Source organism: Hyla sarda, chromosome 6 (genome assembly GCF_029499605.1).
Source record: "Hyla sarda isolate aHylSar1 chromosome 6, aHylSar1.hap1, whole genome shotgun sequence".
Classification (NCBI taxonomy): domain Eukaryota; kingdom Metazoa; phylum Chordata; class Amphibia; order Anura; family Hylidae; genus Hyla; species Hyla sarda.
The window spans coordinates 87,340,519-87,352,860 of NC_079194.1; the positions used below are offsets into that span (position 1 = coordinate 87,340,519).

Genomic DNA, 12,342 nt, shown 5'->3' on the forward strand with positions numbered 1-12,342 from the left:
TGACTAACAATGTAATCTTAGTCATAGTCTAAGTATTAACTGAAAAGTTCTACCTTGTAGACCAGTTTATATTTTAAGTTTCCTCCTATACAAATATGAAACTACTTGTTCTAATTACACATGGAGAAAACCAGCACTTAAAAAAACAATTCAGTAAAAAAAAAAAAAATTCTCAGTCACATGGTTAAGCGCCTTGAGAGAACAAGCGCTGCTGAATCTGTAGGCGCTATATAAATAAATAAAATAAATAAAAAATAAACATGCTTAGCCCACACATATCAATGAAGATTATTTAGAAAGTTGTTTCATTTTGAATTCAGGAAACAAATCAACAATATATATAAAAATAAAATCTGAATAAAGTTGCCCTTAGCCTTTAAATATTCTATAACAATGAAACCAAAACACTTAATTTCTCTAACAATTCTTGAAGATCGAATACTGGGAAACAGGTTGCATTTAGTGAACATTTACATTTGACCTTGTATAGGTCAACTCAGCTGATCTGTTGTTAGTTGACCCTGCTGGGAACTTACAAAAGACAACAATTATCTTGTTTTACATTCCTTCTCCCTTGTAATCCACAATAGGTGCACATGATGGAGATCCCTGAGGCAGAAATAAGAAAATGTATATAAATATATATTTATTTTTATTTATTTTTTCCCCTTTCATGACATAACAAATGGGCATGTGTTTCCCACATGTATCCCTTACATCCAGTCAACAAAAACTAATGTTCAGTTATTACAGTTTTTGTTAATGGATGTTACCCACATGTGTTATGCAACCTTTCGAGCGAACTGCTGTGGCCTCATACAGACTGTAAATTTGTCACATACTACAGTCTCTGTAGTGTTGGAGTGCATACTGTTAAGAATAAGGTGGCAGAGACAGCAGCCGTTAGGATAGGGAAGCTAAAGACTCATATATTTTAAGGGGTTATCCAGTGAAAACTTTATTTTTTCTCCCATATGCCCGGGCTACTGAAATTATAAAAATAATACATATTTAAAATGTTACATTATAAAATAAATATACTTCGATTTACCTTCCTCCCCTCTCCTGGTGCCACTGGAATGGGTCTCCCGTCTTCTGGCCCAGGGTCTTCCGGCTTTTGGGGCCTTACACGTTATACTGTGGTCAGGTAATCACTGGTCGCAGCGATGTCCCACCAAAGTCAGGGATAGGTTGATGTGATGTATATATATGCCTGGGCACCATGAAGAAGGTTGGGTCTGTTTCATCATACTGTCACTCAACAGAGGCGGGACATTCCTGGGGCCAGCAATTAGATGACCACAGTGTGACGTGTCGGGCACCAAAAGCCGGAAGAAGATCAGGGCCAGAGGACGGGAGACAGATTCCAGCAAATTTTCCCTGGATAAAACCTTTAACAACCTGACTTGCTGTGTTTAAACAAGAATTCATGTAGATTCAATCCAGTGTAAATGTGAAACTTGAAAGCTTTAATAGAAGTCCAGTTATCTGCTTCGTACAACTAGGCCTTTAATAGTTAAATCAAGGATAGAATCTAATAGAATATACTGTATCCAGGTTACTGTTGGGAAGCACAGGAGGAACTATAGCAAAATGCACAACATTGTTGTGGGATATAAGACCTTTTCAGGCCCACCTAAAAAAAAGTTCTAATATAACATAAAGTTAACATTACTTCAAGTAAACTATAGAATCCTACATTCCTATACAAAATAGAAATAGGTAGTAAGACTATTGTTTGACATAAATAATCCCTGAAACCCAAAAGGTTAAGACCAAAAAAAAAAACACTCAACCCACTGTTGACTCTCACTTCTGCATTGGACTGACTGACAGAAGTGTCCCAGTGATGTCAGCTTACACTATGCATGGACAGTTGCAGCCAATCACTGTCCTCAGAATGGCTTCAGTGGTCCATGTACAGTATATGATGACATCATTGGGGAACTTCCACCGAGCAGTTAGGTGTGGCACTGGTACAGGGATGGTAGTAAGCAGATGAGTATGCAGAATTTTAGTTTTTTGCTCTTCCCTGTTAGCCAGCTCTTTATTTTTAAGGATGTAAAAAAAAAAAAAAAGGGAATTTTGAAGTAGGAATATGTATTATAACTAGAGATGAGCGAACTTACAGTAAATTCGATTCGTCACAAACTTCTCGCCTCGGCAGTTGATGACTTATCCTGCATGAATGATTTCAGCTTTCAGGTGCTCCGGTGGGCTGGAAAAGGTGGATACAGTCCTAGGAAAGAGTCTCCTAGGACTGTATCCACCTTTTCCAGACCACGGGAGCACCTGAAAGCTGAACTCATTTATGCAGGAAAAGTCATCAACTGCCGAGCCGAGAAGTTCGTGACAAATCAAATTTACTGTAAGTTCGCTCATCTCAAATTATAACTAAAAAAAAAAAAAAAAATGTGTTATTTGAATGACTGTGGGTGGCAGGAGGGCACTCTGAAGTTCCGGCCTTGGACACCAGATGAGCATTTTCCACCACCTCCTCAGAAGGCCTACTTACTCTAGATTTAGTTATATCTCCTCTGTGGACATAAAAGTCGCTGCGAGGGTTTTATGGACTTTATTCCCACAGGAGTGTCCCAACCTGTTAGAGCTATTTTTCTATATTTATGGGGTAAATATTAGTAGAAATCTGAATCGGGATCTTGTCTCCAATACATGTGAAAAGTTCTGTCTGGCGTTATTTGTTTCCATAAAATTGCTGACAGCTTTCTTCCCCCCCCCCCCCTGTCATCCTTTACCTTGTGTAAGTAACGTTTTGTCCTCTTCTACCTCGCCACTCTCATATTTCAGCAATTTCAGAAAGTCATATATCATGCTTCGCTTCACTTACCTGTTACTCTTTGAAGTGCTGTGTTTTATGTCACTAAGGATTAAGAACTATTTGTGGTTTACGAATTTCAGAACCTTGTGTTATACAAGGGGTATATGGGGGGGGGGGGGGGGGTAGATGTATTAAAACTAGTGCAGAGAAAAAGTTGTCCAGTTGCCCATAGCAAAAAGATAGCTTTTTTCATTTTTCAGAGGCCTTTTCAAAAATGAAAGAAGCAATCTGATTGGTTGCTATGGACAATTGGTCAACTTTTTCTCTGCACAGATCTTGATAAATCTTTCCCCGTACGGTAGTCTGGAATTAACACACTTACTGTAGCTATACAAAGAATTAAAGAGGATTGTTTGCTCTCTAACCAAAGATACAAAAAGTGTATGCTATTGTGAAAGAGAAGTAAAAAAAAAAAAAAACTGCTAGCCCTCATTGCAGTTTTTTTTTTTTAATTTACAGATGCTAGATGTTGCAAATGGTGTTTTTACTAAGTTTTTTTTTTTACTATCTGGAAACGGTCACCAACCAGGTTAAAGGGAATTATGGTACTTAACAGCTTATCCCTTATCCACAGGATAGTGAAGCAGTGTCTGATCACTGCAGGTGCGACCACTGGGACCTCCCCCCCCATGCAATTGTTTGCACGGCGGCCCGATTGCCTTTGTGCATGGAGCTGTGTTGACCACTGCATCTCTATGGGAGAGCCAGAGATACATGAGAGCTGTATTGCTGGTTCTTCCATAAATATGCATGACCACCGCTTCATGCGGTGGTCAATTTAGCTCTGTGCAAGGAGCAGTGGCCGCTTCGTACATGGGGAGAACCGGGGTGCCAGGCAGGAGATTGTGGTGGTCCCAGCGGTTGGTGAGGTGACAGTAAGGCTTTCAGTCCTGGGACACCCCTTTAATGACCCTAAAAATATTAGACCCCTAAAAAGAAACTTGTTGATGGGTTCAAATTAGCAATAGATTAATGTTCTTAGACTTTACAGATTAAAAAACAAACTTTCAAATAAATAGAAAAAAAATGTCCTTTCAAAAATAGATTTGACAACTTATTGATTTATTCCGGTTGACAATGCCTGATGTTTATACAAATCCTTTTTGGATCATTAGGAACTGTATACAACAAGTACTTTATAGTACAATTTGTGTAGGGAAAAAGAGAAATCGAAATCTAATTAATAAACTAGTACAAATTATTTGTATTGCTGGTTTCTTGAAAGCAAATTACAATTGTAGGTACACCTCAACTTTTTAAGGTAGCAAATGCATCCCAATGTGTAAGAACCTTCTCTTACATGAATTGTTTGCTGCTCTACCTTTTCAATCATATTTGGTAAAAAAAATTGTGAATTTGCCACAATATGTTTGTCCTTTTTTTTTTTTTTTTTTTTTTTTTTTTTAAACGGTGACCTCTCCGGCAAGAATAGGGTCCAGTAACCCTCAGAAACCCTAGTTCTCAGGTTTGGTGACAGATGAACAGGCTTTATTTCAGGCCTACCAATGATATCTAAGGCAACTCTCAAAAAAAAAAAAAAAAAAAAAAATATATATATATATATATATATATATATATATATTAGTAACACAGTGTAACTTCTGGAATAAACCTGGAATAATACACAACTCATCCAATAAAGGATCAAATTGTGTTCACGTTATTAACCCTTTCATGTTCACAAGTGTCTTTAATGTCATAACACGTGCATTATTTTCATAATGTTAGCTTTAATGTTGTGGTGTATCTGTTAAGAGTCTTATGTACAGTAAGTCATTGTTTTTATGTAGATATCTATGTTTTATCTGTGTTTTGCTGTCTTTTTTTGTTATAATTACAATGACATGTGATAGGATTTAGTCTTTCTGCTACTAAAAAGTTTACCTTTTAGGTATGTATTAAGAAAATATTGAATGGAATCTTTCAGTTGTGTATCATGCTTAGAGGTGCAGACAGGTGTAGATAGCTGATAGGGAGATAAAACAAATGGTACATGTCTCTTAGCTGAAGGCTGTTTGCAAAGTTATAAAATGTTATTTTACTTCTAAATTCAAGAGTCATAGAGGTCATGCTGAACTGCAGCATGCATGCCTCCTCCCTCCCCCATCCCTTCTTCACTGAGCTCTGTACATCAATCATACAGGGCAGGGAGGGTTGGAGGAGAAAAAAGGCAAGTATGGTGCAGGTCAGCCCAGCCTTTACAACTCTTACGCTTAAAAGAAAAGCGCTAAAGCTATATGCCCATGTTTGCAGCTCTGAGCATGATATAACGGTGACAGATTCCAATTAAGGTATTCAGTAAATAGCAAATGTCTAAGTGACAAACCTTAGGTATGCCTTTATCATTAAAGGGGTTGGGTGGTGTATTAGAGAGGGGTTTCCTGTTCAAGAAACTCATATTTTAAGCACAACAGAGCATTTATAAAGAGTGTCTCATGATCTGAAGGATACAGCTTATCTATGCATTAAAGGGCTACTCTGGTGGAAAACAATATTTTTTTTTTTTTTCAAATCAACTGGTGCCAGAAAGAAAAACTGATTTGTAAATTACTTCTATTTAAAAATCTAAATACTTCCAGCACTTATCAGCTGCTGTACGTTCCAAAGGAAGTTGAGTAGTTCTTTTCAGTCTGACCATAGTGCTCTCTGCTGATACCTCAACTTTCTCTGAAGCATACCGCAGATGATGAGTACTAGAAGGATTAAGATTTTTAATTGAAGTAATTTACAAATCTGTTTATCTTTCTGGAACCAGTTGACTTAAAAAAAAAAAAAAAAAAATGTTTTCCACCAGAGTAGCCCTTTAAGGGCTGCCTTTTCATTTCAATGGGCACTTTGTAATGCTGTGAAGATCTTGTAGAGGCACTGCAGGAAAAAGTTACTCTGCATAGTAAAGTTGATCACTGGTGGTACTGGTACTTTCTGTGATCATCTTATCGTCAGGGGCCATTCTAACAAAAAGCTTGCATATAAATACCAAGGTAGCCACTGTTCTGGCATCCTTGCTGAACATTTGGACTTTTCCCACAAGTGATGGAAGCAACTCTCTCAATCCCATTGCATTAAGGTACAGTATTGCTGTAACATAACATTTTCAAAAAATTTACCCCATGTAACCAACCTTTTAAAATTTACATTTAAGATCTACATTTTATGCGCACTGATTGCATTGTTAACTACTGTTCCCCATTGAAATCATAATAATATGTTATCAGTTGCCCCAAAGATTCATAAAGTAATTGTTAAGATTGCCTCTACCTTAAAAGGGAGCTATTATAATATTAGTTCTTTGCTTATGCAAGACCACTTTGGGGGTTCTATTCCATTTAAAACACTTAGAGATCTATTATATAAAGTTACTTTGTATATAAGTTGTCTTTTAATTCTATATGAAATGGTGTCCTGGAATCCCTATTCCTTGGAAGGATGGAGGTTGATAACTTACATTCTATATTACTATGTTACTCAAGGTGCAGATGTCTCCGCTGTGGATGGTGAATACTGATCTGGCTTCCTTTCATTTAGATAAGGTCAATGTCAAATTCCTGATGAGGCAGAAGTCATCAAATGTGGGCTGCTTTATTAAGAACTATTAATTTTACTATGGACATAGCTAAGGGAGGCTGGCATGGGCAAGTGTCCTGGTTGATGTATTCTAGATGGGCACCAACAAGTCATTCTCTTTGGCCAGTCTAGTCAAATATAGGACTAGAATATCAAACAGTAATGTATCCTCTGGTGGAAGATAACTTGGCTACATTTGGTTATTTAAATTTTATACCAGGACCAAAGATATGCTTTGAAACAAACAATGGCACTGTTGCTTCACAAAACTTACCATATTCTGCTGCATCGGCATTGTAGATGACTGGAAACTAACCTGAAATTGCAGTCATTAAGGGAGATTTATCTAGTATTTACACCAGTTCTTTGATATAACTACACTGAAAAACAGAGGCCATGTGTCAAATTTATGAAGTCCCTAAACTTACTGTTAGGGCATCTGGGTGCCATTAAAGGGGTTCTCCCACTCTGGACCACATATGTGAGCCAGAACAAGAACCCCTCCGGTGTGGCATATATTTCTACAATACACATATAGCAGAAAACATCTTTTTTTCTTCTAGCAGCTGATCTTCAAGGGTTACCAGCTATAATAGTTCACCATGCGGATGATAGCACAATGCCCAACTTTTTAGTAGCAGCGTGAACCTTAGACCATTGCAGCCTGACAAGGATGGGAATAATCGAGACCTGCATTGTATCAAACTCTATCAATACTTCATTGTTATCATCTGGGCTGTACAGTAATGATATACGTCACACATAATATATAATCTGAATTTTCCATTGTGGTGGTTTTAATAAAACAACAATTCAGCAGATAACCATAAATAATATGTGGCTTTGACTTCAAAGCCCAATACTCAGTACATAGTATTTATTGCTGTAGGTCTACGCTCATTGGATCATTGCGTAACTCTCTCCATTTCAATTGGAATTGTTAATTGCACATATTTGCTATAAGCATTCACATAGTTCAAAGAATGTGTCTATTTGTCATCCCATCACATAGGCACATATGTTAGAGGTTTACCAAAGAATGAAAAAAATAATACAAAATACTAATAAGACATACAGTAGAATTAATAGCACATATATCTAGGACAGAGATATATTAAGTGATAACCAATCAAGTGCATAGCTTATTTCATCAAGTGCATAGCTCTTCTTACATGTGCTCTTTTATTAGTGTACTTTATGAAAATACTGCTACAAATACCTTTGAACTATATACAGTTTGTAGCTAAATATTTGTCTTCACTTTCCTTAAAGGCATATTCTGACTTGTTAAAAAAATCTGCTGGTGCTGCTTGAAAACATAAGAAAACATACACTTACCTTCCTCGCTCCCACAGCTGTTTCCATTTTGATGGTAATTGTCACTTTGCACAGCGCATGCTGTGCTTGGGGTTTGGTGCATGCACTGCCGCTCAACCAATCTGTTGTGGTGTCCCACCTCAATGGCTGATTGGCTGAGTGAGCAATGCACAATCTGACTCCATAAACAGCAAGCAATATGCAAGGGGCAGGCTCCAAAAGGGCAGCAATAACGGGAGAGAGGAAAGTAAGTTTATATTTTCAAGCAGTACCAGCAGATTTTTTAACAAATCGGAATATCCTCCCTGCTCTGTGTCTATGTAAGTGAGTCCATCTTGGTCACATGATACAGAGCTGGGTGAGAATGCTCTAAGCACACACTTTTCCTGCCTCATTCTACTGATCAGATGGGGTCTGAACACTCAGACTCCAACTGATCAATAATGTCTCTACAACATATTAAAAGTTTTTTTTTTTTTTTATCACAGTGCCCATTAAAGTGAATTTGACTAGGATCTCCTTAACCCTGAGTTCACATATCCTAGTATCTAACGTGCATGATTTTTGGCACATAGTAGACTCTACTGCTGGCAGATGTCATTGTCACTCTAGTAATCTGTAGGCAGTAAAATACATTGCAGTATAAGAGTCAAGTTCCATTGTTATGGGTATGTCTATCACCAAAATGTTGACTGATTCCAAGTAGCAGCAGCAGAATCCTGAACATGGGGCATCAAGATCAATACATGATAAGCATATGTTTACATGCCATGGCTTCTGATCATTGCGACAATTTCTGTTGGAATATATTGATTACCAATCAGGCCTATCAGATTTCAGTGGGGATATCAGTATTTTTTACAGCAAAAACAACATTCTTGTCACCTACAGCCAACACTACAGCAAGTTTTTGATCTGCATGCTGCTTTAGTATTGGGTCCAATATATCAACAGTATGTAGCTTGTCTTGCACCGATTTAATCTGCTTCAGAAGACAAAAAATGGTTGCCTATTTTGGAAGTATTCTCTGGTCAGTATGGACTGAGGTTTATAGATGATTTTGTTCTTCCAAAAATGGTTATATAAGATTTTGTAAGCACCTCCATTGTTGAGTCATCTGCACCTTTACAGCAAAGATAATATTTCCCAATCTTAATGCCTTAATCTAAAGTGTTGTGTGTGACTGACCCTTTCTCTCCATCCAGCTTGCCGATGACCAGGGATTGGTTCTGATGACAACTGTTGCAATGCCAGTATTCAGTAAACAGAATGAAACCGTAAGTATGGTGATAACTGATGGGTATAATGCGCTTCTTGTGCCAAACTTTCCAAAAAATGTTTAAATAATTATGAAGATGTTTAAAAGGGTTCTCAAGTTTAAGTACAGTTGACCATTGAGCAAATCACATATAATTCTCTGGTTTGGTATTTTAGTGTAGGAAGGGGGCAAACAATATTTCCTTTTAATTAATAAAAAACTATATAATGGCCCATATTTATTTATCAATCAGCCTGAACCCCTAATTGTCAGTTTTTTCACACAGCAACCAATCACAGCTCAACTTTCTTATCTTAACGAGCTCTTATAAAGTGAAAGTTTAGCTGTGGTTATGGAAAAAAACAGACGATTAGGGTTTCAGGCTGATTGATAAATATGGGCCAATATGTTCCTATTAACACAAATTCTATTGGATATTTCATTGTGCTTATTAGTTAGGTATGGCACATATAAACTATATGCATACATCTATGGGCTGTAATGGTACGTAAAGTGAAACCGCTGAGAAGAACACCCAAAATGCTTTAAAAAGTGGAGATTCTGTGAGGATAGTCCTCTCCAAGAAAATAGGCACTATGTATACTATGTATAATGAGTAGTGGACAGAAAATCTGCTCTGGATAAGGGGGTGGTCTTCTCTTAGAGGTGGTCTTTTGTTTTACTGCATATACTGTGTAACTGCATGTTTTTGACATGTCATGTAGTGGCACTGTGGTAGAAACCTACCATGAGTAGCTATTGAGGAGCAGGGAATAGGAAAGATAACAACATACAACATAAACTGGAGGTCAGTCAGTGTTAAATTACTGGTAAACTAATTAACAAATCCTTGACGGACCTTGAAGACAGGGGAGAAAGTGGAGGGATGATTGAGGAAGATGGTTTCGTGATCTCCTAAACCATAGAAGCAACAGATGGTTGTGGGGAGAGCCTGAAATATTTTTTGCTGGCAGGAATCATGCTAGGCCATTTGACCAGGAATTTAATACGTGTCTACAGGTGAAAGGGGGTAGATATAGTGCTTTTAGAATCCTGTTGATACTGTTACAGTAGAGTAACTAACATGTAGATTCTCTAAGCTTTAAAGGAGTAGTCCAGTGGTGACCCAGTGGTGAACAACTTATCCCCTATCCTAAGGATAGGGCATAAGTTTGAGATCGCGGGGGGTCCGACCGGTGGGGGCCTCTGAAATCTCCTGTATGGAGCCCCGACAGCCCGCGGGAAGGGGGCGTGTTGACCTCCGCACAAAGCGGCGGCCGACACGCCCCCTCAATACAACTCTATGGCAGAGCCGAAGCGCTGCCTTCGGCAATCTCCGGCTCTGCCATAGAGATGTATTGAGGGGGCGTGTCGGCCGCCGCTTAGTGTGGAGGTCGACACCCGCTATCTGGCCAGAGAGCCTGGCCCCTGTACAGAGAGATCGCAGGGGGCACCAGCGGTCGGACCCCCCGCAATCTCAAACTTATCTCCTATCCTTAGGATAGGGGATAAGCTTTTCACCACTGGACTACCCCTTTAATCCATTTGGTACTGACTAAGCTAAGTTGCAGAGTCTAAGAGATCTCCTTGTCTTCACTTTTAAAGGGGTATTCTGGTGGAAAACTATTTTTTTTAAATCAACTGGTGCCAGAAAGTTAAACAGATTTGTAAATTACTTTGATTAAAAAAATCTTAATCTTTTCAGTACTTCTCAGATGCTGTATGCTCCACAGGAAGTTAGTTGTATTTGTTTCTGGAGTTCTTTTCTGTCTGACCTCTACTGACACCTCTCTCCGTATCAGGAACTGTCCAGAGCAGAAGAGGATTGTTATGGGGATTTTACTCCTACTCTGGACAGTTCCTGACATGGACAGAGGTGTCAGCAGAGAGCACTGTGGTGAGACAGAAAATAAATTCAAAAACAAAAAAACTTCCTCTGGAGTATACAGCAGCTGATAAGTACTAGAAGGATTAAAATTCTTAAATAGAAGTAATTTACAAATCTGTATAACTTTCTGGCACCAGTTGATTTGAAAAACAATTGTCTTTGACCAGAGTACCCCTTTAACTACAATCTCCACCTCCCCAAGAAGGTATGGATTTTTTTTACTGGAGGATGACATGGAAGTATAATATGGAACACAGCCAAGTCAGAAAAAGAAGTGGAACAATTACCAGGTGAACACAGATCGAAAGACGAGACAGAAGTGTAGACACAAACATCCAAGATTGGGATAATTTTCAGAACTCAAACATAATAGCAGAGACATACAAACAAGAACCAGGACAAGATGTGAGAAGAACCTTTGTCTCCTGCACACAGCTGTATCTTATGCATGAAGTCTAAATGTGAAATGCTATTTTGTTGTAATTAATCTCTCAAACTATTTATAAGCAGCTATAAGTTTTTTGACCAATTTTCAGCTGTCAGTATTGGTCCTTTTGTCATCCGGCTTTGTCTAAACTATCTATACAGTTAAAGTTATCTGCAGCTGCTGAATCCTGAATCTTGCTATTTCTTTGCTCAACAGATTGTAAACCAGGTTGCGTCATTATCTAGTAATTTCTTTACAGCACATTATTGTGCTTTACAGCAAAATAGAATAGCAAAACCTTCTGAAAACAAAGACCTGAGACAATTTACAGTGCTGGCGGAGTTTAAGAGCTTGTTATAAAGGCTTTGAACTTTTTAGATGATGGCTTTCTCAGACATCTGGTAAAGGCTACAATAAATTCTGTTGCCGACGCAAATGAAACAACACAAAAGTGATAGAAATTTATTTTAAACTGGCTTAATTTTAGGACAATGGGGAAAAGGAGTCTTGTTACCTCACAGATGTGAAATGTTCAGACTTTATTTAAAGACAAAGATGGTTTATCTGAACACATTACTAAGAATATTAACAGTGTATTAATATATGATTTATTCGGGGAAAAATAAAATAAAAAGAAACAGCAGCAGCCTAGTACTACCATAGTGGGAAGAGCCTTTTATTTTGGCCCTTCACAACCACATATTATCAGTCTTCCACCACACAGGCCCAAACCTCATTTTTCTTTTTTAAACTTAGGCTCTGATGTTACCTAACACTTCATGGTACCACTGGTGACAGTACCAGAGTAATAATGGGGGGTTAGTGCTAGCCATAAAATGGGTTGACAATAAACCCTGTCTTACAGATTGAAGCCATCTATCAGATAGTTCCACTACTAAGCCAAAAAAAAGTAAGAAAACACACACACACACAAAAGTAGTCCAGGTTTTACTTTTTCTCATTTTACCTGTAAAAATTATATATATATATATATATATATATATATATATATATATATATATATATAAATAAAATCATACCCTGTTGCA

At 37.9% G+C, this 12,342-nt stretch overlaps 1 protein-coding gene across 1 annotated transcript in view; it reads left to right on the top strand.

Moving 5' to 3' along the window:
• CACNA2D3 (calcium voltage-gated channel auxiliary subunit alpha2delta 3) overlaps positions 1-12,342 on the top strand; it is a 1,201,789-nt gene that overhangs the window by 781,387 nt on the left and 408,060 nt on the right. Inside the window, exon 15 of the mRNA XM_056524384.1 lies at positions 8,926-8,997. Within this exon, the coding sequence (XP_056380359.1) occupies positions 8,926-8,997 (72 nt within the window). The remainder of the gene's footprint in view (positions 1-8,925; positions 8,998-12,342) is intronic.